This window comes from Bos indicus, chromosome 26 (assembly GCF_029378745.1).
Source record: "Bos indicus isolate NIAB-ARS_2022 breed Sahiwal x Tharparkar chromosome 26, NIAB-ARS_B.indTharparkar_mat_pri_1.0, whole genome shotgun sequence".
In the NCBI taxonomy this organism is placed as follows: Eukaryota; Metazoa; Chordata; class Mammalia; order Artiodactyla; family Bovidae; genus Bos; species Bos indicus.
Window position 1 is genome coordinate 14,780,765 of NC_091785.1, and position 26,132 is coordinate 14,806,896.

Genomic DNA, 26,132 nt, shown 5'->3' on the forward strand with positions numbered 1-26,132 from the left:
AACCCCAACCCTAAAGTAGTAATTCTCAAAGTTTTTTCAATCTGAGGACCCATTTGATTAGAGCATAGATTGCATGGACTACCTATATTACTTTTGTTTTTTTCTGCTTCCCACTCACTCACTAGTAGGGAAAGCAAGAGTGGCATTGCCTCACAAGAGACATTAGAAGTGGAAAATTCATGCCAGAAAGCAAAGCATTCACAATGCCATATTAATATTAGTGTCACAGAGACCTCTACGGAAGTGTCCTTGATTGAAGCCAGCAGACCTCAGGGCACTCTGGTAATTACCACCCTAGAGGAAGGACCAGAAGAAGCTGAAATGGATCAGGATCACCCTAGCCATTCAATGGCAGGCAAATTATAAAACAGCCCTTCCTGGGAACATGGGGTTTGCACTCAAGTACTTCACGTTGCACAGTGAGGAAGCCATACCTTCAGAAAGATGGTCTGGGTTTTCCCACAGTACTTCCCAGACGCATCCCCGCCGCTGGTGGAGTATAAAACCTGATGCGCGGGAATGCGTGCGTAGGCCAATCTCTTCTCTCCCCGGATCATCCAGATGATGATGTCAGGCATGCTGTTCTGAGGCTGCTCACAGGAGGGGATGGAACAGGAAGCAAAGCTAGAGTCAGTCCAAATGCAGAAAGGCCACAGAGCCTGCAGGCTGGACCCTCAGGGCTCCATTTATCAAAGAAACAATGTGGTTAGGGCGCTGCCGAAATTTCTTCTGAGGCTCTTGGCTTCCAGGACCCCAGGTTGTTGGCCTGTGACTGGCCAAAGGGAACAGAGGGCCTTCACTTGCCAAAGACCCTTTCGACAGAGAAACTGTGTGAAATACCCCCTTTACCTCTCCCATCATTTGAAGACAGACATCCACAGCAGTCAAGGGGTTACGGGCTTCATCTATTTCACAGGGCATAGACAGAGCATCTCTACCTCACAATCTGACATTTTCCAAATGTGCAATATTAACTTAGTTATTTAAAACCTCTTTTTTTCTGATTTTAAAGCTGATATAAGCTCACCGTAAAAAACTTGGAAAGTAACAACAACAACAAAAAAAAAACTTGGAAAGTAACAAAGCATAGAAAGTGAAAAACAAAAATGCCCTGGCATCACATGTGTTTTTCAAATGTACCTCTACTCACAAACGTATTACACCTTGCCCTCCACCTCCCCATCTGTGAAGGTCAGGAGGGAGGGGGCTCCTGCTCCCTTGTTCTTCCAACCCACAGAGGTCAGTGGCAGCCGACAGTAATCCAGCACTCGCTGGGTGCCCCACACCGGGCTAAGGCCTTTTCATTCTTCATCTTCTTTAACTTCGTTAAGCAGTGCTGGAAACTGAGTACTACTTCTCTCCCATTTATCTATTTTAAATATGTCTTTCTTTTATTTTTGGTTGCGCTGGGTCTTCATTGCCACGTGCAGGCTTTTCTCCAGTTGGGGCGAGTAGGGGCTGCTCTTTGTTGTGGTGGGTGGTCTTCTCATTGTGCTGGCTTCTCTTGTGCTGTTGGGGAGCATGGGGTCTAGAGTGCATAGGCTTCAGGGGTTGTGGCACTCAGGCTCAGTAGCTGTGGAGTATGGGCTTAGCTGCTCTGAAGCCTGTGGAATCTTCCTGGACCGGGGATCGAACCCATGTCCCCTTGGCAGGTGGATTCTTAACCACTAAACCACCAGGGAAATTCTCTTCATTTAATCTATGGGAAAACTGACGCTTAGAGAGATTGAATACTTTGCCCAAAGTTACGCATGGTAGATCCAGGATTCAAAGCCAGGTCTTCTTGATCCCAACCAAAGGTACTACACAGATTTGCTACTGTGTCACTCTAATTGAAATGTTCTCTGATTGTACCACGACAATGACAGCGTGTGCATTATGAAGACCTTTCCAGGACAACCAACTCGAAATTCTTCTACCCTGACCTCAGTGATGTTTGTCCATTAGCATCTCAGTCCAGTAACTCCTTGATTTCATCATCCATCAGATCTGCTCAATGTCTAAGATAATGTACTAGATTTTCCCAACACCATCTCTACCCCTGGTGCCATTCTGCAGAATCCCACTTCCATACCAGATGAAGTTTAAAAGCCCTACCTCCTCAGTCAGCTGCATTAATTTATCGAGCCAGTCCTCAATTTCCACCAATGTGGACTTGACGTCTGGGACCTCAGACTGCATCCTCACAGCTGCCTCATGTATCTGAGAGAGAGCTCTGGATCGCAACTTTCGGATCTGAGTATCGAGAACCGTGACATTAGCTTTTCCTTCTGTGAGAGGCAACGTGTATCTAAAACGGGAAAACAGAATATGCAGAATGGCTTATTGGGTTTCAGAACTATCAAATTCATTTATAATTGGTTTCAATCTTGCAAACCACACCAATTTCCTAACAGACTCTACAAGAGTTACCACATTAAAGCTGAAGGTGAATGTACGTGGCTTTGGCAGAGCAGACCTGCCAGACAGACATGGGCATGCAGGGGGATGAAAATTCCAAAGCAATTCCTTGGGTTTGACCCAAGACCTGTGGAATCACTGGGAAGAAGATGAAAACAGAAGCGACAGCTGGAAAGAACTGGCCTTCCCTTTTTTTGCTTCCTATGATCACTGTACAGACCCACAAAATGAAGAAGGAAGGGACATTTGGAGATTATTTAGCGGAAGACTTCTTAACCTAGGGCCCATGCACCCCTAGGTAGTCTTCAGGAGGCCTCTGGAAGTCTGTTGACTCCCTGAAACTTACAAAGAAAAGTGTCTGTCTGGGTTGGCATGCAGTGTGACATCATGATAAAGATGGCATCATGATGAAAACCAGAGGCTTTAGAGAAGAATATCTGGGTACAAGTCCTGACTCCATCATTTACTACTTTTGTGATGTTGACCAGTTACTGAATCTTTTGTTTTCCTATCCTCAAGTGTGGAAAAATGATATCTACCTTTAGAGTTGTGGTGAGAAGTAAGTAAATTAACATATGGCGAGCCTTTAGAGCAATGTCTACTGCAGAGTATGGCAACCCACTCCAGCATTCTTGCAAGGAGAATTCCATAGACAGAGAAGCCTGGTGGGCTACAGTCTGTGGAGTTTCAAAGAGTTGGACACGACTGAGAGTGTGCGCACACACACACAGTCTAAATGATGTTGCCATCATCACTGTCATCTCATCAGATAATCATAGGGGCCCATTCCCTCCTAAAAAAGCAAGAACCCTTTGTATAGGTCAAGCTCCCACTAGAACAGCTGAGCTGGAGCCAGAATTAGCCTTTTTCTGCCAGGGCCTCCCTCTCACCAGGGCTACTGATGGGGTCAAAGTGAAGTTGTCACCTGTTCCAGGAAATTCTACTCTCACTGTTTCTACCTAGAACTTTCATTGGTTAGAATTTCACCCAGACTCTTAAGGAAATCCTAGCTGACTTCCCTAAACATAAATTTCCTAAAATTAAAACACATCCAATTTGATTCTTCAAAAAAAAGTATAAATAAATATTTTTGTGTTTTGCTCAACAAGCCTTGAAATTCATAGGCATTTTCTACATGAAAGGTATTACCAAATGTTATTGTTTGGCTTCACTGGTAATTATGGCAATACATTAGAAGGGTTAAGTCCCTGAAATGATTCTTTGAGGCAAAAATATCAATGGAAGCTGTAGTTCAAAGGCCACACATAAGATGTTCAGTAAATAGATACAGCAGTGGGAACCACGTGGTAGGAAAAGAAGTTAATAAACCCAACTCCGGGCCTCAGATGAGTCACTTCACCTCCTTGGGCTTCTGTTTGTTGGGCCTCTTTTGTAGACAAAATAAGAAGATTGGAAGAGATGACCTCTTAGGACCCAGATATAAATTCTCTGCATTTAAACAAGCTCCCCGAGGCGCTTTAATCTCAGCTGCATCACAATTACCTAGCCAAACCACTAGAGGGCGCAAGGAGACTGGGAGACAGTGTTAAGGCATTCGCTCAGAGGCAAGGAGGGTGGCAGGGGTGGGTGGACAGCCCTGGTTCTCACTAGTAGTGTAAGTTCTGAAATACTCAATATGCTTTTCTTTGGGGACTTCCCTGACCTCTGCTTTATTGGCCAACATTTAAAATGAGTTCAGAATGATCACTAATGCCCAGAGATCTGAACAGTTTCCCCAAGTCATAAAGGTTCTCCAGCTTCACCTAAGGAAGGCTTGGCCAGGGGACTCATTAGCCATCTGACAGTAAAGTAAAACCGCTGTTTCTGAAAATGTGTTTATGAATTAAGAACGCTGTTCTAAATGGCTCTAAAATTAATGCCCCACCATCAGATCCCATTCTCTGTGGGAGCCAGGAGTCACCTTTCCTGGGGTGGTGGGCACACCAGGGCTGCCTGGAGGCAGAGGCCAGACAGACCAGCCCTCCCTGCTGCCCAACCCTTCCCCTGCGGCTGCACCTGGACGACTTCCTGGAGGGGGCCCCAGCCTCCTTCCTCTGCTTTGCAATTGGCACCAGCAGAAAGCAGAGCTTTTCCTGCTGGTGATTCAGACTCTTCCCTTTTGAGAAACTTGGCTGACTCAAATTATTTTTCTGGCAAATGCTAGAAAATTCTAGAGACTCTTCTGGTCTTACAGTTTAAGAGAGGGGAGCACAGCTGGGGATTCTAGAGTACAAGTAAGATCACTGTACCTTGTGTCTTCGATAACTTCATCCATGAGCTTATGCCACATTTTTGCCAGTTCGTTTGAAGGAATTTTACCTTGTATCCCTGCTTTTAGAGCCTCTATGTTTGATTGCTGAAGAATATGGAGAGGGGAGAAAGAATTGGTAATTGTGCATTATACCCAACAAAGGTTTAACTTTTATTTTCAAGAAAAATACACAAAAGGATTTAACAGAAAAATGAAATTTTTTCCTTCATTTAACATGTTCCCCACAAATTAACACTATTTTTCCTCAAAATGAAACCAACACCAATATATAAAGTAATAAGACAACCTTTTCCTGTAACTTTGACCTTTGAAATGAAGCAAATTTTATATATTCAGAAAGTAAATAAAAGAAAAACCAACAAGGATGGGGGAAAGAACCCTAAAATGGAATGTAGAACACGAACAAGTGAACCTAACTATATTCCACATGAATAACATAATACACTGAATTAGCCCAAGTAACTTTTGAGCACAATGATTCCCTCAGTTTGAAGGAAGGAAAGAACTGTAAGTATATCAAACTCTAATTAGATCTGTTTTATCCCAGTACTTTACCTATGAAGAACTAAACAAATGAGTAAATATACTGACGATAATGGAAGCTGGAGAAGGGAGCTATAAATATGGAAATAGGGAAGACTAGAATAAACCCCGTAATACTATCAATAAAATGGAATTGAAGTCATCCTTATAAACTCATTGCATTCAGTACACTGACAGATATAAAACATACATGTGTATACACACATATGGGTTTGTCTGCTGACAAGGCCTAGAAGCAAAGGCATCTCAGTAGTAGTGAACACTCCAGGACCCTACCAGATATTCTTCTTTACATTCCTCTCCCACTCAAAGGAACCAGGGCTCCTTAGAGCAAGTGTGGTTCCAGAGCTGGGCCACAGAAAGTATAAGATAAACCCAGCATGTATTACTGTGTCACTTTGAGCATCTACCAACAGAGAGGTTGAGGGAGAGCCCACCATGGTCCCCAGAAGTCTGACCATGGAAATCCACCCTCCTGTCCAGATTATTATGGAATTAGGACAGTGAAGAGAGCTGATGAAAAGACTGAAGATGAAAAAGGCTGGAAATACCCAAAACATAATTAGAATAGAGGTGTGACCAATTCCCACCAAGTCCCTTGAGATGGAAACTTGGAAATTAACACCACAACCACACTGTGCATCAATTGTAACTTTGTTATGTGGACAATTATGCCTAAGTTAAATGTACAGTTCTCTTCAATATTGTCTTTGAAGCATAAAACAACATTTTCAGATTTTGCCATGGGGTCTTAGCTCAAGTATATTCCAGGACCCCTCTGCACCGTGGTACAAGGCTGACAGAGGTTGGAACACCTTAGAGAAATTAATACTCATATAATTTGGAAATCAAAACACTAATCCCAGATGGATTCTATCAGTACCTGACAGAAATAACTTAGCATCTTTGACTTGATTAGAAATATCCCAACCATGTTTTCCTCCTCTCATTAACATCAACCAGATGGATAACCACAGATGTCTCATCTACGCAAGTTCCCACCAGAGGGACTCTCCCACCTCCAACAAGAAAGTCCTCTGAACCCACTTCTTCCACAGTAGGGATTTTTACTGCTTTGACAGCAAAGCTCTAAGGGGCGCAATATTTCTATTGGAATGAACCATTCTCCACACCATATTCCACATACAAATTATGGAACAAAGTGTGAGCTGTCCTTCTACTTCAACATCCATCCTCTCTTTTCCACAGTAACTGAACTTGCGCCTGGACACACGCCTGTGCAGGCCTGAGACTGCATTTCCCACTCTCTTGCAGTAAAATGTGGTTGCATGACTGGATTCTGGCCAGTGGGAAATGAGGAGAAATCAAGTGTGTGACTTCTGGGTCTTTCCCTTGAAGGGAGAGCCTGGATCATCTTCTCCCCTTCTTTCCCCTTCCTTCCGACTGAAGGGGTGGTGTAGTGGTGAGCTGCTTCTCCCTTGCAAACAACGACAATGCCATAGTGATAGCAGAGCAACAAGGTGGAGGGGGCAAGAGCCTGGGTACCCCAGTACCACTGAACCTCCATACCAGCCTTGGATTACCTACCTCCACTGTTACTAAGGAAATAGTGTTCACCTTGCTTACCATTACATTCTGAGGTCTTGTGGTACCTCAGATACTACCTCAGTAGCCTAACTGCATTCTAACCTGCATTCTAACTAATACATAATTCACCCTTTGGTGAAAAGGAAATGTAGAAAAGAAACTCACCAGCCTTTCTGCCATGACTAGGAGCGTGTTCACAGCATCCAGGCGATGACTAATATCCTCCCAGTAGGAAGTCAGTGTAACAACTGGCTTCGTGTGGGCCCAAGGCAAGTAGTAATAGTAGTTTCCTGGTGTAAAATACTGAGGGTCAGTGAACACTGGACACTTAACACATTTATTGAAGAGATGTACAAACTGGACTGCTTGGTTAATCATAGGCCTGGGGGTGTGGTTCGGAGTAGTCTGATGCTTTCATTTTATTTAATTAAGCAACTGAGGGATAAATAAAAAGTCCATATTCGTGCAGCCTGCTTTGAAAAATCTCTCTAAAAGGCCCTGGTAAACCTAGCACAATGATCTCAGGATCTTTTGGTGATTTGGGACCATGCATCTGAGCATCACTGATAATTACATAACAGGGTAGCAGAAAACAGAGCATAAGAGATTAGATTATATGTGTTTGTCCCTGAAAATGGTTATCCTAAGCAAATATTTTTTTGGAATGGGACAAGAAAAAAAAAGAATTTCCTGTTTTTTGAAAACCTTAGTTGGATACATGGAATTTGGTATTGCTCAGAGCCTTATAAAGATTAGCCCACATTTGCTAGCTTAACACAACTTGCATAAAAATTAGCTAAAAACTGTGGCAACGCTGTTGAGACATTGGATCAGAATTTCTTCCTCCCTTCTCTTTACTCTCCAACCATTTGTCTGTATCTTTATTAGGGCATTCTCATACTCTGACTTCTATTACGATTTATTTTATACTCTAGAATGTAAGTTCTATAAAAGCAGGGACTATTTTCCATCCATCTTGGTTTGAATATAGCTATCTAATCCTCATGGCAACTCTAGAGAAGATGAGGGATAGAATGAAGTGATGTGCTAAGGTCATAGTGCTGGGGAGAAACAGAGCGATGACCAGAAGCTGATTTTCCATCCACTTCAACTACTCAAACTAAAAGCAACTTGGGGCCAGGCAGGGCAGAGGCGGGCAGGGGCAGGAGCTGTTTTAGGGGAGGCTCAGTGTTCAGCTAGCTGCCATCTTATGACTTTACAAAACAGAGCCAGTGTCAAAATTGCGCATGGGAGAAGCCTCGAGATGCAGCCCCTGGAAAAGGGTCTGCGTCTAAACTCCAGCCACCTCTCTTCCCCATTCCACCATTCTACCACGCATATGCTGGGAATACCACCTGCCGGAGAGAGAATGCACTGCATGTCTCTCATCGCGTGGTGCGCCCCCTGTAAACGTGTGCAGGAGGGACAGCCAGCGTCAGTCTTACCATCAAATACAGCACGGCTATACTGAGTGGTTGATGCCAGAGGCTTACAAGTCGTGTCAAACTTGTTGCCGTAGTTCCCGATGCTGACTTCAAACTGAATGGCCTCGCCAATGTCTTGCAACATGGTGGCTGAATGGAACACAGCAGACAGGCTGTACTTCCGCCTTCGCTGATATTTCTGCAAAGCACCAGCAGACACAAGGCTCAGAGAAACTCCTTTTGCTCTTATTTACACATGGAACTCTAGCAGATATGGTTCTAACCCTAATAATTAGTGCTGAGTTAAATGCCAGGGGATACTGGCTCAGTGGTAAAGAATCCACCTGCCAATGCAAGAGACTTGGGTTCAGTCCCTGAGTTGGGAAGATCCTTCGGAGGAAGGCGTGGCAGCCCACTTCAGTATTCTTGTCTGGAGAATCCCATAGACAGCGGAGCCTGGTTATAGTCCATGGGGTTGCAAAAGAGTCAGACAGGACTGAGTGACTAAGCACAAGTAAAAAATGACAGTGGAGAATGTTCTTGGATGTAGCAGTTCCCCTTGTACTCACACAGAGGGCAGAGATAGAAATACCAGGATGTTCTTTGCAGAGTTGATTGAAATAGAGGAAAAAAAATGAAAACAATACAAATGTTTAACAACAGGCCACTGGATAAGCAAATTATGTTACATCTGTGAAAGAAAGTGAACATTGCTCAGTCGTGTCTGACTCTTTGCAACCCCATGGACTATATTATAGTCCATGGAATTCTCCAGGCCAGAATACTGGAGTGGGTAGCCAGTCCCTTTTCCAGGGGATCTTCCCAACCCAGGGATCGAACCCAGCTCTCCTGCACTGCAGGTGGATTCTTTACCAGCTGAGCCATGAGGGAAGCCCACGCATACTAGACTGGGTAGCCAATCCCTTCTCCAGTGGATCTTCCCAACCCAGGAACTGACCAGGGTCTCCTGCACTGCAGGTGGATTCTTTACAAACTGAGCTATCAACATCCATGCAATGGAGCAAAAGTTCATAAAAGGACTTAGGTAGATACATATGCACAAACATGGGAAAAAAGGTGTATTTTTAAAGAAAAGAAAGTGAAGTTGCTCAGGCGTGTCCGACTCTTTGTGACCCCATGGACTGTAGCCCACCAGGCTCCTCTATCCAGGGGATTCTCCAGGCAAGAATACTGGAGTGGGTTGCCATTTCCTTCTCCAGGGGATCTTCCCGACCCAGGGATCGAACCCAGGTCTCCTGCATTGCAGGCAGACTCTTTAACCTCTGAGCCACCACATTAGATTCTTAAGTGAACCCAATAAATATATATTTTAATACTGTCATATACAAAGAATATGCAAATAAAGAATATAAATCAAGTTGTTAACAGCAGTTACGTTCGGGAAGGTAGAGAGATTATGGTTAACATTACTATCTAACTTACACATTTCTAATGATTTGAATTGTTAGGTATTCTGTAGTCACAAATGATAAGACTTTCACTGTCAGTCTCTTCAGCAAGTGGTGTTGGGAAAGCTGGACAGTCACATGCTGGAAAGCATGCACATCAATGAAGTTAGAACACACCCTCACACCATAAATTGAACACGGCCTAAAGGCTTATATATATAAGACATGACACCAAAAAACTCCTAGAAAAGAACATATGCAAAACATCTCTGACATAAATCCCAGCAATGTTTTCTTCAGTCAGTCTCCCAGGACAATAGAAATAAAAGCAAAAGTAAACAAATGAAGCCTAATCAAACTTATGAACTTTTGCACAGCTAAGGAAGCTGGATCCTATGGCAGTTCTAATTTTAGGAGGACCCACCATGCTCTTTTCCATAGTAATTGTGCCATTTTACATTTCTACCAACAGTACATGAGGTTTCCCTTTTCTCTGCATCCTTGCCAACATTTGTTTTATTTGCTGCTTGTTTTATTACTGGCTTACTGAGTGAGGGAGTTGAAACAGGGCCAACAGTGACCACGTGGAGTATCTATCAGCCTAGCAGAAATGACCATGAGCCCTTCAGGCCTTCCTTCATTAGGGCACATACAGTCTCTTGAATCCCCATCCTGCCCTAAATCCTTGCTCAGATAACATCTCGCCTTCTTTATGGATCATATTACCACTGATCTTCAGACACTTTGTTTTTTTTTTTTCAGTCAAAGAGAGACATGAAATGGTTTAAGTTGCTGTGCTTCATTATGTCTTGCTTTCTGCCATTTAATTTTGTCCACATCCAGAGTCTGTTCTGGTTTCTTACTGGAACTCAGTCTCTATATACTTGCTCAGCTTGGAGATGAGAACATGTGTTTACTATAGAGTAATCACATTGGCTGTGTGCTCCACTGGCAAATCTGTGGGACCTTAAAATGACATTATTCAAATTGCTTGACAAATTTCTCAACATAGCAAGTTTTGTTCAAAAACCTCTAAAGACAGAACTCCCAGTTCCGTAGTCCTTTGCGTTTTGGAGGTCACATAGCTATCTTACTTTGACAGTTGGTGACTTTGTTGTTGTTGCGCTTTTTCCCTATGACTTCTCTACCAATTCGTGTACCACCATCTAAGTAGCAGAATAGTGACAACTTTCACTTCTAAAAAGCTAATAAAAATTATTTCACGCCTGAAGGATATTTATTAACTGATTTTCCTTCCCTTGTTATTCATCCATACCATGCATGACCTTAATTCTGTAAAATGAATCACCACCATGGGTGGGTCTTCTGCCTAGTATGATGCAAGAATGCAGAAATTCATTTGCAGAAGTACTTAACCAACTATTTCTAAAACTTTAAAAAAATTATGGTAAAACACACATAATGTAATCCAACATCTTAACTGTTTTTCAGTGCACAGTTCCATGGCATTGAGTACATTCATGTTGTTGTGCTACCATTACCACCATCCATCCACAAGAACTTTTTCATCTTACAAAACAAACTCTATCCTTTCAATATTAATTTCCCATTTCTACCTACTTTCTGTCTCTGTGAGCTTAACAACTCTGGAGTACTTCATGTAAGTGGAATCAAACAGTACTGTCCTTTCGTGACTGGTTTATTTCACTTAGCATAATGTCCTCAAGGTTTAGCCATGGTGTAGCATGTATCAGAATTCCCTTCCTTTTTAAGTCTGAATAATACTTCATTGTATTATTGAATGATAAGCTGAGACATATTAAAAGACTTAAGTGTTTATGTAAGCAAACATCCATTGGAATTGGCAGCAAAAACTGGAATTGCTTACGAGCACTCCAGGACAGGAGTGAAGAAAAAACCTTTTACAGCACACAGGCAGAAGGAAGGCAAGGAGATTATTTGATTGGCTATAGCTTAAGTGGTTGCATTATTTGGGAAAGCCCACTTGGATATTTCTGGTTTGTTGTCCTTTGATTTCTTAATCTCGAAATATTGCCAAACCTCAGTTTTGGTTTGCTTAATGTAGGTTGCCAAGACATCAGAGCCACCTCTGTCTAATGGCCTCCTTGTTTGGTGGCTTAGTCGCTAAGTCATGTCTAACTCTTGCAACCCCATGGACTATAGCCTGCCAGGCTCCTCTGTCCATGGGATTCTCCAGGCAAGGATACTGGAGTGGGTTGCTGTTTCCTTCTCCAGGGGATCTTCCCGACCCAGGAATCGAACCTGGGTCTCTTACATTGTAGGAAGATTCTTTATGGACTGAGTTATAAGGGAAGTCCTAGCCTTCTTATTTAATTAATAAAATAGTATGTATATACCACATTTTGTTCATCCGTTCATAAATTTATGAACTCATGGATGCTTCCACCTTCAGCTACTGTGAATAATGCTGCTATCCATTTGCTGTACAAATATCCACTTGAGCTCCTGCTTTTGATTCTTTTGAGTATATAACCAGCAGTGAATTCCTGGATCATATGGGCTTCCCTGGTAGCTCAGCTGGTAAAGAATCCACCTGAAATGCAGGAGACCCCGGTTCAATTCCTGGGTGAGGAATATCCCCTGGAGAAGGGATAGGCTACCCACTCCAGTATTCCTGGGCTTCCCTAGGGGTTCAGCTGGTGAAGAATACGCCTGCAATGCGGGAGACCTGGGTTTGATCCCTGAATTGGAAAGATCCCCTGGAGGAGGGTAGAGCAACCCAAGGTAGAGTATCCTTGCCTGGAGAATCCCCATGGACAGAGGAGCCTGGCGGGCTACAGTCCATGGGGTCACAGAGTTGGACATGACTGAGCAACTAGGCACAGCACAGCACAGCACATGGTAATTCTATTTTACACTTCTTGAGTACCATTTTAAAAACATCTGACAGTGACTGCAGTTTGCTGTCTTAAAGAAACTTGGGTAGACTGATCAAGATGGCAGAGTAGTAGGCCATGACGCTCACCTCCAAGATATATAAAAAATGCATCTACGTGAGGAACAATTCCAACAGAGTATCTACTGAATGCTGGCAGATCTCAGACTCTGAAAGGGCAAGAAAATCCCCATGTAACCAGGTAGGACAAAGGGGAAAAGGGGGAAATAGAAGAAAGTAAGAAGGGAACCAGGAGGGGAATGTGCCAACAATGGGAGAAAGTCTTTTCAGCAACTGTTGGTGCTGGGAAAGCTGGACAGCTGCATGTAAATTGATAAATCTGGAACACACCCTCTCATCATACACAAAAATAAACTTAAAATGGCTTAAAGACTTAAAAGTAAGACATAACACTGTAAAACTAGAAGAAATCACAGGCAAAACATTCTCTGACATAAATCATACCAGTGTTTTATTACCAATGCCTTCAGTCTCCCAAGGCAACAAAAATGAACAAATGGGACCTAATCAAACTTAAAAGCTTTTGCACAGCAAAGGAAACCATAAAAACAGAAAAATAAAAAGATAAGCTATAGGAGAAAATATCTGCAAATGATGCAATCAATAAGGGCTTAATTTCCAAAATATACAGACATATCATACAACATGACTACAATAAACAACCCAATAGAAAAATGGGCAGAAGACCTAGACATTTCTCCAAAGAAGAAATAAAAATGGAAGAAAAATAAAGAAATACAACTGGCCAATGAGAACATGAAAAGATGCTCACAATCACTAATTATTAGAGAAATGCAAATCAAAACTGCAGTGAGGTACTACCTCACACTGGTCAGAGTGGCCATCAATAAAAGCTCTACAAATAAAAATAAATAAATAAAAAAATAAAAGCTCTACAAATAACAAATGCTGGAGAGGATGTGGAGAAATGGAACCCCTTACATTGTTTATGGGAATCTAAGTTGGTACAGCCACTATGGAAAACAGTATGGAGGTTCCTTATAAAACTAAAAATAGAATTACCATATGATTCTGCAATCCCACTCTTGGACAGATATGTAGAAAAAACCCACATTCAAAAAGATACATGCACCCCTTGTTCACAGCAACACTATTCACAATAGTCAAGACATGGACACAACCTAGACGTCCATCATCAGAGGAAGGGATAAGGAAGATGTGGTCTACACGTACAATGGAATACTACTCAGCCATGAAAAGGAATGAAACTGGGTCATTTGTAGAGATGTGGATGAACCTACAGACTGTCATAGAGAGAAGTAAGTCAGAAAGAGAAAAACGAATACTATATAATGTCACCTATATGTGGAATGTAAAATAGTACACAAATGAACCCATCTACAAAACACAGACTCATGGACATAGAGAATAGACTCGTCGTTACCAAGGGGGAGAGGGTTGGGGGTGGACTGGGAGGTTAGCAGATGTAAGCTATTACACATGGACTGCATAAACAGCATAAATATATGTCCTATGGTATAGCACAGAGAATTATATTCAGTATTCTATGATGGAAAATAATATTTTTAAAAAGAATGTATATAAATACATGTATAAATGAATCACTTTGCTGTACATAGGTAATTAGACAAAATTATAAATCAACTATACTTTCAAAAAACAAACAAACAAAAAAACCCTTGGGGCATCCCACTATTACAAAACCTCCATTTTGGTTAAAGAAATTTTTGACATGGTATAACTGAAACATCCCAAAGTATTTCATTAGAAACCCCTCCGAGTCTCAAACTTTTCTGAAAGCCTTTCTAAAACATTGGTTTGCAACCTTAGCTACATATTGAAAGACACCTGAAGAGCTTTAAATTATACTTATAGCTGGGCCCCATCTTCTGGAGCTTATGCTTTAAAAGCTTCTCTACCTGAGTCCACTTTCACTTTGGTAGAGAGGGGACTGGAAGACTTTTGTCCCTTATCAGGAGTTTCCTTAAATACCTACAACTAAGTCCCCTGAAAAATCTATGGTTCCAAAGTGCTGTGGAAATTCTAGGTTTGGTTTAAATTGCATGAAAATTAAAAGTAGGAAGTTATTTGTATTAGTCAGACCTTGTATATATACAGCATGATTTGTTCTTTGTAAACCATCTAGGATCCTATCAGAGAAGGGAAGGAACAAAAATATGAAACATAATTTGGAGCCTAGGTCAGGGCTCAGAAAGAATGATTGGTATTTAAGCTGGAGCCACCTGTTACTGCTCTAGCTTAAATAGACGGGAAAAAAATGTAAACAGTGATAGACTTTATTTTCTTAGGCTCCAAAACCATTGTGGATGGTGACTGCAGCCATGAAATAAAAAAGACACTTGTATCTTGGAAGAAAAGCTATGACAAACCTAAACAGCATATGAAAAAGCAGAGACATTACTTTGCCAACAAAGGTCCATATAGTCAAAGCTATGGTTTTTCCCATAGTCATGTATGGATATGAGATTTGGACCATAAAGAAGGCTGAGCACTGAAGAATTGATGCTTTCAAACTGTGGTGTTGGAGAAGACTCTTGAGAGTCCCTTGGACTGTAAGGAGATCAAACCAGTCAACTCAACACTAAAGGAAATCAATACTGAATATTCATTGGAAGGACTCATGCTGAAGTTCCAATACTTTGGCCACCTGATGCAAAAAACTGACTCCTTGGAAAAGACTCTAATACTGAGAAAGACTGAGGGCATGAGGAAAAGGGGACGACAGAGGAGGAGATGGTTGGATGGCAACACTGACTCAATGGACATGGGTTTGAGCAAACTGTCAAGGACAGGGAAGCCTGTTGTGCTGCAGTCCATGCGGTCATGAAGAGTTGGATATAACTGAACAACAATAACTTGTTACTGCAGAGAAAAGAGAAGTTAAAAGGGGAGGTTCTGCAAAGAGGTGGGGACACCACCTCTGGTCCAGCTGGCTCTGCCCTGCACATCTCTCATGGCCAGGATTCCATTAGCTCTCTCTGGATTTTCCTGTGCAGAGCTCACAGTCACCTACAGAACCCTGATAGGATCCTCACCCTGGAGGGTCTGAGCTCTAAGACAATAACTGGGGTTTCTGGCCATCACAACTCCTGACAGAGCAGGTTCTCACTGTGAGCAAGATTCCTGGGCCACTGTGCAAATCAGAGTCCATGAGGGGTGCCCAGACCATCTGCTCACCTGCCCAGAGCCCTGGGGTCCTGGAGGAACAGTGAGGCTGAGAATTCTCTCCTTCCCCCAGTCCTTTCCCACTTCCCCTGTGTTCTTAGAGCACAAAGAGGTATAAGAAGTAACCAGCAACAGTTTAGACCAGTCTGTAAGCCTCAGCTTCTGTTCCCTGTCCTTAGTAGCCTTGGGGAAAAACCTCCTATAACAGGGCAAGTTGAAGAACATAAATTATAGTCTATTGACTATCTCCTGATGGGTGTTTAACTTTGCAGGGCCTTCGGGCTTTCTGATTATCCATGATCAGTGTGAGCCAGTCCTGTCTGACTCGTTGTGACCCCATGAACTGCAGCACACCAGACTTTCCTGTCCTTCACTATCTCCTAAAGTTTGCTCAAACTCATGTTCATTGAGTTGGTGAGAACATCCAACCATCTGATCCTCTGTTGTCCCCTTCTCCTCCTGTCCTTAATCTTTCCCAGCATCAGGGTCTTTTCCAAGGGATGCAAGGGACTCTCAAGAAGTATAAGGTACAGTTTTAGAAGTAAATTCGGGGAAGGGGATTGTCAAGCAGAATACCTGATAAGAGGGAGAAAGTTAACAAGCTCTTAAAAGTGGCTGTGGGCCCAGGAGACATTAAAGGACAGGGGACATTAAAGGACAAAGACAAGGAGACTGTGCCAAAGAAAACTGACAGCTCACCACCTTTGATCTAAAGGAGCTAATGGATGAATCTCAACGTACTTACTCAAGCAATACTTACTGACATTTAATGTGAGCCAGACCTATGGGAGAGCTAAGGCTGAGGATGCAACAGCTGATCTTTGACCTGCCTGATTGCCTAGGAAAATACCCAGGCTACATCCTTCTACCTATCTTTGTAGGGTCTCTTGACCAAGCCCATCTGGAGCACCACATCAGCTTCTGCTCTAGAAAGATGGGAAACCGGGATTTTTGGCAACTGAATAGGAAAAACTCACGCTTCCTCCTGTGTGTCTCCTTTACTCTCACACTACAATCACACAGTTAATACTTCTGATGCCAGATGTGCATCTCTGCACTAAATCACTTCAGTCATGTCTGGCTCTTTGTGATCCTATGTACTATAGCCTGCCAGGCTGCTCTGTCCCTGGGATTCTCCAAGCAAGAATACAGGAGTGGATTGCCATACCCTCCTCCAGGGGATCTTCCTGACCCAGGGATCGAACCCACAACTCTTACATCTCCCGCATTGGTAGATGGGTTATCACTAGTGCCACCTGGGAAGCCCAACTCTAGGTGGGTATCCTAAAGTTTAACTCAATCCTGACTCTATCCACTTGGAGATAGTATCAGATCTCACAGGGTAAAAGGCTCAGTCCCACAACTCTACCCCCATCCACTTCCTCTGTGCCTTTGACCTATCAACTACAGATTGGAGGTTCCCATAATCCCTTCTTTGGGTTAGATTAATTTGCTGGAGCAGCTCAGGAAAACAGTTTAATTACTGTATATGTGCTGTGAGCTTTGTCACTCAGTCATGTCCGACTCTTTGTGACCCCATGGAATGTAGCCTGCCAGGCTCCTCTGTCCATGGGGATTTTCCAGGCAAGAATACTGGAGTAGGTTGCCATGCCCCACTCCAGGAGATCTTCCCAACCCAGGGATCGAACCCAGGTCTTCTGCACTACAGGTGGATTTTTTCCCATCTGAGCCAGCATGGGAGCCCACTTACTGTATATGGGTTAGTATAAAAGGATACGATAAATGATGCAGAGGAACATCAAGATGGAAGAGATGCACAGGGCAAGGTCTGTGGGAAGGAGCTCTCTTTGAACACACCACTCTGCCAGCACTTCCATGAGTTCATCAACCCATGTACCCCTCCATAAAATCCCCTAACCCTGTACTCTGGGGATTTTATGGAGGCTTCATACTATAGGCACGATCAACAATTAACCCAATTTCTAGCCCCTCTCTGAAAGATGTGGAGGGGTCGGGCTGAAAGTTCCAAGCTACTAATGATGGCTTGGTGAGCAGCCCCCATTCAGGAGCCCACCAAGTCACCTCATTAGAACAAAAGACTTTATCACCCAGGAAAGCCAAGAGATTCAAGAACTCTATGTTAGGAATTAAAGACTAAATATGAGAACGAAAGATGCTCACAAGTGCTCTTCTCACTTAGAAAATCACAAAGGTTTTAGGAGTTCTGTGTCAGGAACCAGAGACAAATATATATTATATTATTTCAGGGCTTCCCTAGTAGCTCAACCAAGAGATTTAGGAACTCTATGTCAGGAATCAAAGACCAAATATGAGAACAAAAGATGCTCACAAGTGCTCTTATCACTTAGAAAATCACATAGGTTTTAGGAGTTCTGTGTCAGGAACCAGAGACAAATATGTATTATATTATTTCAGGGCTTCCCTGGTAGCTCAGACAATAAAGAATCTACCTGCAATGCAGGAGGCCTGGGTTTGATCCCTGAGTCAGAAAGTTCCCCTGGAGAAGGAAATGGCAACCCATCCAGTATTCTTGCCTAGAGAATTCCATGGACAGAGGAGCCTGGTGGGCTATAATCCATGGGGTCGCAAAGAGTTGGACAAGACTGAGTGAATAACACTTATTTCTCAGGGACCAAGTTGCCCTTTTGCTGAAGCCTCTTCAACTCTACCAGAAAGTTTCATCACTTGTAAATAAATCACAAGATCTTTTTAGGTGTGACAAAGGTCATGATTACATTCCAGGCTGACCACTGTCATGAAAGGATCCTCCCAGCAATTGCACAGATCTGCTCATCTCACTCTTTCTGGATTCCTGGTAGCTTGAAGAGTGAGTGTATCCTTGGAATCTCAGCTCCTCTCCTGCTTTTTAATATTGTTGGGATTTGGGGGACTTCCCTGGTAGTCCAGTGGTTAAGACTCTGCACTTTCACTTCAGGGGACCCAGGTTTAATCCCTGGGCAGGGAACTAAGATCCTGCATTCCTCAAGGTATAACCAAAAATAAATAAATAAATAAAAATCTAAAAAAGGCAAAAACAAAACTCATTGACTGGGCATGAAACAAACTCCCATAATTTGGGAGTTTTAAATATTTTGGGGATTTGGGTTCATGTAGGTCATTTTTATTTTTATTACATTTATGTAATATTTTATTTATTTAAAATATAAATAAATATTTATTTATAAAATTTTATTAAAAATTTTGTGAGCTGGGGAGGAGGTTGGATGGGGTGGTATGTGTGTTAAGTGTTAGTCCCTTATTATTTAATACTAATTAAATTATTGTTTAATTATCATTATTGATTTAATAATAATTAAATTACTATTTAATTAAATCCAGGTCTCCTGCAATGGAGGCAGATCCTTTACCATCTGAGCCATCAGGGAATGGGTGGTAGAACCCAGCAGAGAGGCCTGAGGGTGGGGGTGGGCATCAATGAGCTGGCTGCTCTGAGAAACAATTCAGATTTCTAGAACATGTACTGACCCACCCACGAGTCTTAGAAATAATCAGAGAAGAGATGGCATATATATATGTATGTATCTACACACACACACATAATGCAGTATTACTCAGGCACAAGAAGGAAGAAAATTCTCTATTTGCCTAACAACACGGATGAACCTTGAGGGCATTATGCTAAGTGAGGTAGACTGAGAAAGACAGATACTGTGTGATATTACATACATGTAGAATCTAAAAATGCTGAACTCATAGAAGCAGAGAGTAGAATGGTCATTACTAGGGGCTGGGAAAATTGAGGAGATGTTGGTCAAAGGGTACAGAGCTGCATTTAGAAGATAAGTAAGTTCTGGAGATCTAATGCACAGCATTGTAATACTACATTATATACTTCAAAGTTGCTAAGAGACTAGATCTTAAATGTTCTCACCACAAAATATGATAGTTCTATGACACGAGAGAAGTGTTAGCTAACAGTAAGGTGCTATTCATACTGAATGTATGGGCTTCACAGGTGGCACTAAATGCATCAAACCAGCACACTGTACATCTTAAACTTCCATAATGTTATATGTTAGATAATATTTTTAAAGTTCAAAACCAAAAAAGTAGACTACCATGATTTATCAAAAAAAAAAAAAACACAAAAAACCAGCAACAGTCATAATAATGGTATAGAATGTACTAGAAACAATTCAGTGAGTAACAGAGACAGGGTTAATTTAACATTGAGCTATCACACATGCTAACAAATCTGTACTGCATATGTCAATTAGTTTACAAGGAAAATTGACCATTTAATTGTTTCATGATGGGAATGTTTTTCTTTGTATTTATTGCCTTGAATTAATTACACTATTTGAATTTACTAGGAAAAAAAATCACATCTGTGGCTCTCTGTCTTGCGAATCATGGGTGTTATGCAGAAGTGTCTCCATACTGGGGAAGGAGCTGATTTATAGAAAGAAAAAGAAATAAGGACTGGGTACTTCCCTAGCGGTCCAGTTGCTAAGACTCTGTGCTCCTAATGTACGGGACTTGGTTTCACCCCTGGCCAGGGAACTAGATCCCACACATTGCAAATAAAGATCCCACATACCATAACTAAAAGAACCCACATGCTGCAACTAAGGCCCGGCACAGCCACCGAAATAAATAAATATTAAAAAACAAGGACCTATTGTATAGCACAGGGAACTATACTCAACATTTTTATAATAACCTATAAGGGAAAAGAATCTGAAAAAGAATATATATAACTGAATCCCTGTGCTAGACACCTGAAACCAACACAGCACTGGAAATCAAACATACTTCGATTAAAAAAAAATTTTTTTAAGAAAAAAGGAAAAATATAAGAGTGGAAAAGGTGAGCTTGGAAGACTTCCTGTCTTTGAGAAGGACTGGGGGCTCAATGTCTACTGTAATGTGGGCATTAATATAAACATGGCCTCACATGCTACGAAGCCTGAGATATGGTAGTTACTTCTGAAGATGGAAGTGACTTTTAATGGCTGCTATACCATCTGGAATGGCTCTTGCGGCCACGTCCCCATGACACACCCAAGCCCACTTAGCACACAAGCCATTCTGTTTGGGGGGTATCACTGCATTTGCCAGCTTTCAGCAGGGTATTAACATCTCAAAGATAAAGCAAGTCTCATCACCCCCACAGGCTGTGATAGACAGACCAAGAGGGTGTTGAGGGGCTCTTGTTATGACTCCTGTCTCTCCCCCTCTGCCACAGCTGACCCTCCAGTCCCTGGACATCCCCTTCAGACCTGCTGACTAAGGCAGGCCAACACTAGCCCTCCACCACCCACTCTCTACAATATCCTTTCCATACCACATGCTATACACACACCAACATTTACCTCAACAACCAGCAGGTCATCATGCGAAATGGACTCAAGCTTTTTATCTGGTGGTGTCTTTTCAAGTAAGGTGCTTAATTCAACCAAGATTCTGCCTCTGTAGGCAACTCCTTCCCCCTGAAAGGCAACAGTGCAGGATTATTCTTCCAGGCATGAACAACAATCAAAAGCTCTCTCTAGCGGGCTAACCTAGCTACAACTTCAAATTTCTCCTTTCCAAAATGAACCAGTCAGTAACTCTCTCAGCTGGTCTTTGTTATCTGAGAGAAGAACCAATGACTTCAGGAAGGATCCCAGAGAGAGCCAGGGTAGTCAGGGCTAAAAGGGATTTTAGTCATGGCTGGGGTCAGAGGCTTTCAAGCCATGCTTAGATCTGAAAGGGGTTCCCAGGGGCTGAGGTGGGAGTGGAAGGAGCTTGAAATCTCCCTCACTCTACTTCAGGTCTGCATTTGTCTGCATTAACTTGGCTCCTTTTCTCAGAATAGGGAGGCAGCCATGTTGGCAATCAGGGCAAGTCTCAGAGGAGTCAGGAAATAAAAGAGGAAAATGTTCTGGGTGTGGTGGATTGTGAGGATGAATTGCGGATACTCCTTCCAACATACTCAGCAGTGTTAGCAGGAGAACCCTCTGTAGAGGAAGGGAAGGCTTCCACCTCCACTGCCAGCCCTCTACCCCCACCTTCACCCCCAGGGCTTTCTCTCTACCCTAGTTCCCTTCTTGGGCTTTGGCAGCTAACCAAAAGACAGTACTTGGGCTTCTAACGTGGTGGAAAGACAACCTCCCACCTCTGGGCCTCCATGTCTTCATCTAGAAGATGAAGAGGTTGGATAACATCAGGGATAGCAATATCAAGCATGTCACTTTCAATCTTTCAGCAAATTCCTAGAATATGGCATTCGACAGAATTCTGAGATAGCACTTTTGCTTTTTGGAAAGAGTCAACATTGATTACTGACATCTGCCCTAAGTCTAGGAAGGGGGAATGGCCATGCTCAGTTCAGTTGCTCAGTCGTGTCCGACTCTTTGTGACCCATGAACCACAGCATGTCAGGCCTCCCTGTCCATCACCGGCTCCCAGAGTCTACCCAAACCCATGTTCACTGAGTCAGTGATGCCATCCAACCATCTCATCCTCTGTCGTCCCCTTCTCCTCCTGCCCTCAATCTTTCCCAGAATAGGGTCTTTTCAAATGAGTCAGCTCTCTGCATCAGATGGCCAAAGTATTGGAGTTTCAGCTTCAACATCAGTCCTTCCAATGAACTCCCAGGACTGATCTCCTTTAGGATGGACTGGTTGGATCTCCTTGCAGTCCAAGGGACTCTCAAGATTCTTCTCCAACACCACAGTTCAAAAGCATCAATTCTTCGGCACTCAGCTTTCTTTATTGTCCAACTATCACATCACATATGACCACTGGAAAAACCATAGCCTTGACTAGACAGACCTTTGTTGACAAAGTAATGTCTCTGCTTTTTAATATGCTGTCTAGGTTGGTCATAACTTGTCTTCCAAGGAGTAAGCATCTTTTAATTTCATGACTGCACTCACCATCTGCAATGATTTTGGAGCCCCCAAAAATAAAGTCTGACACTGTTTCCCCATCTATTTGCCATGAAGTGATGGGACCGGATGCCATGATCTTCGTTTTCTGAATGTTGAGCTTTAAGCCAACTTTTTCACTCTCCACTTTCACTTTCATCAAGAGGCTTTTTAGTTCCTCTTCACTTTCTGCCATAAGGGTGGTGTCATCTGCATATCTGAGGTTATTGATATTTCTCCCAGCAATCTTGATTCCAGCTTGTGCTTCTTCCAGCCCAGCGTTTCTCATGACGTACTCTGCATATACATTAAATAAGCAGGGTGACAATATACAGCCTCGACATACTCCTTTTCCTATTTGGAACCAGTCTGTTGTTCCATGTCCAGTTCTAATTGTTGCTTCTTGACCTGCGTACAGGTTTCTCAAGAGGCAGATCAGGTGGTCTGATAGTCCCATCTCTTCCAGAATTTTCCACAGTTTATTGTGATCCACACAGTCAAAGACTTTGGCATAGTCAATAAAGCAGAAATAGATGTTTTTCTGGAACTCTCTTTGCTTTTTCGATCATCTAGAGAATGTTGGCAATTTGATCTGGTTCTTCTGCCTTTTCTAAAACCAGCTTGAACATCTGGAAATTCATGGTTCATGTATTGCTGAAGCCTGACTTGAAGAATTTTGAGCATTACTTTACTAGTGTGTGAGATGAATATTTTTGTGCAGCAGTTTGAGCATTCTTTGGCATTGCCTTTCTTAGTGATTGGAATGAAAACTGACCTTTTCCAGTCCTGTAGCCACTGCTGAGTTTTCCAAATTTGCTGACATATTGAGTGCAGCAGTTTCACAGCATCATCTTTTAGGATTTGAAATAGCTCAACTGGAATTCCATCACCTCCACTAGCTTTGTTTGAAGTGATGCTTCCTTCCTAAGACCATGCTATGTATTTGCAACTGCCATGTGAGATGACCTCAGGATCCTTTCCTACCCTGCATTCTAAGACTTGAGGAACATGAGATTTCCATCCTTCAACACTTAATCAGGGACTTCCCTGGTGGTCCAGCTGTTAAGACATCTTGTTTCTACTGCAGGGGACACAGGTTCGATCCCTAGTCAGGGAACTAAGATCCCACATGCCAAGAGGCCAAAAAATAGAAAACAAAACCAAAACCAAGAAACAACCACAAAAAACACTTTACTGGTCATCTGGTGGGCCTCTGAGGGTAGGGAGGTCTCCTAAATATGAGACTTAATGATAACCATTAGAAAAAGGAATTTGGAATCAGTGCTCATTAATAACACACCTTAATTGAAGAACTAACCTTTCCAGAATTTAGCTCATCATAGGGATCTGGGAATCCTGTGTACTCTCGGGGGCTTCCATAAAGGTTCAGATAACAAGGTCCAAAAGTTGGAACAAAGCCCACCTCTGTTTCTCCTGTATTCGCTGAGAGATAACATCATCGTTAGTATTTTAGGCTTTTAACACCATTCTGTTGAAATAAATATTAGTTATTAGTTAGCTGGGTGAGACAGTTTTCCTCCTTTTTGTGTTAGTTGTATTAGCGCAAATTGTAAACGCTTGTGAGACTTGCCATATTTCTCTTATCACTATAAAACACTAAATAAAAAACATTGAGGGGATAGTTCAGGTAAACATAAAGGTGATACTATTCAAATGAAAGAAGTTGATCTTCACATTTTTTGCAAGTTTATAATTGGCAATTGTAGCAAGCATGTCACTGACAACTGGGGTAGAGTATATTGTTTCAGGAAGTCATTTAAATGACTATCAGATTAATTTTATTTGTTCCTCCAAAATATCATTTAGTCTCAAGTAGTTAGTATAAATCTGGCAGATGATTTTAAAAATACAAGACATTTAAAATTTTTATATATAATAGTGAACTGTCTGCTTATGGTTATGGCCGTATGATATTCATAAGCAATGTGAAATTTCCATTCATGACATTCTATCTCTGATGAGGATCCAATATGCTTCTTATTTCTGCTACCTCGTCTCAGCAAGACTACTCCCCAATGAAGGGCACTGCAGGCAATGTAAGAAATAGTGGAGTCAGAGAGACTGCAGGTGAAGACAGGGAAACACAAGAGCTGCCTTCAGCCATCCGAATGGCTCCCACATGGAAGAGGGATGGACCTGCTTCCAATAAGCAGGGGAAGGACCACTATTGGGAGCTACAAGGAGGCCAACAGTGGTTCACTCGATGTAAGGGTGATCTTTCTATGAATTAGTAGTGTCACACAGTGGGACAGATTGCATTGGGAGCAGAGGAAATATTAAGGCCAAGTGTTGTATTTTATCTTTCAGGATATACTCAAAACTCTTCCTCTGTGGATGAGAGGTTGACCAGATCAACTCTATGGCCCTTTCCAACTCTATGTTTAAAACTAAGGCAGAAGGATAAATGTCAAGTAGTAGGTGAGTGGAGTACCTACTCAAACAGTTGAGCAAACTGTATACACTTGTAGTTAGCGATCTTTTTCACCTTTCTGAGGCTCTTTTGCATTTTGGACTTCTATTAAGTTGTCACTTTATATTTCCATTTTTAAACTTTAAATAGCTGCTATGTCTGTGACTACACTATAAATTCCTTTGGTGGGTGGGTAAGAATCAAGTGTGTTTTATTCTGAATCCTTAAACTCTTAGTCCTAGTTCTGTCTTGGAGTACTACCACATAAATATTTTTTGATTGGTTGAATGAAGTATGATCAAATCTGCCATGTTTGTTACACACCTAAAGACCACTTAATAGTCATATAAAGTATGACTATAAGATAATGAAGTTGGATTTTTATAAACAAACAATAATGAGGCATGTGCCAATAATATAAAGGCAGATGATAATACCTTAATTTTGCAGTTTGCAAGCTTCCTTGTATGCAATCCCTTTTTCCCCTCTCACTACAACCTTGGGTGGTTAGAATGGCAGGGAGTATCATGGTTTGTTTTTTTTTTTTTTTTTGAAAGAAGGCAAATTTCTCTAAATCACAAAGTCTTCATCTATTAGGGAAACAACATCTGCTGTAAGAGGGTTGTAAGGTCAAGTGTGAGCACATTGAGCAAACTTGCAAAGAATGGCAAATGTTGTGCAAACCAAGGACATGCTATGATCCTAGAGTTGGAAGATGACTCTTCAAGGTACAAAGTGGGGAAAAAAATGTTATACAATTATTTACAGTGAAGCCAGGAGGGTATATATGTAGGTGAAAACATGAGGCATGTAGCAAAGCCCAGTTAGCCCATTTGCTTAAACTCAGCTTTGCAGGACAACCATACAACAGTAATACAAAAATTGTTACTCTAACACAACTATATTTAAGACAATAAAATGTAAGTAAAAAAAAAAAGTGCTAAAGCAATCAGTTGATAAGTTCTTAATAAGATAATAATAAACAGAAAGATCTAGAAGATAGCAAAATTACAAAGCGTAAACCTGTATACGATGCAGCCCCAGATCCCGAGGATGAGAAATCTATGTAGTAAAAATACCATTGGTTAAACAATAAGAGAAACTCAGGCATTATAAAGAGACATTGAAAAAGTTAATCAAATCCAACAATAGGTAAGCGGTTTAGCAACACCAGGAAAATC

The 26,132-nt window shown here is 42.0% G+C and overlaps 1 protein-coding gene and 1 non-coding gene across 6 annotated transcripts in view; one reads left to right on the top strand and one right to left on the bottom strand.

The window, feature by feature from the left end:
* The window catches only part of MYOF (myoferlin), a 178,743-nt gene that overhangs the window by 61,114 nt on the left and 91,497 nt on the right, over positions 1-26,132 (bottom strand). For 3 of the 5 annotated variants that reach the window (XM_019952910.2, XM_019952908.2, XM_070780492.1), the window contains exons 17-24: positions 25,975-26,013; positions 23,839-23,963; positions 20,982-21,098; positions 8,209-8,386; positions 6,929-7,053; positions 4,650-4,756; positions 2,098-2,290; positions 435-590 (exon numbers count right to left, since the gene is read on the bottom strand). In XM_019952910.2, the coding sequence (XP_019808469.2) occupies positions 435-590; positions 2,098-2,290; positions 4,650-4,756; positions 6,929-7,053; positions 8,209-8,386; positions 20,982-21,098; positions 23,839-23,963; positions 25,975-26,013 (1,040 nt within the window). The remainder of the gene's footprint in view (positions 1-434; positions 591-2,097; positions 2,291-4,649; positions 4,757-6,928; positions 7,054-8,208; positions 8,387-20,981; positions 21,099-23,838; positions 23,964-25,974; positions 26,014-26,132) is intronic. The other 2 variants (XM_019952911.2, XM_019952909.2) reach the window with 1 other exon arrangement.
* TRNAE-UUC (transfer RNA glutamic acid (anticodon UUC)) lies at positions 18,538-18,610 on the top strand. The gene has a single exon. It is a non-coding gene; the product is annotated as a tRNA-Glu (tRNA).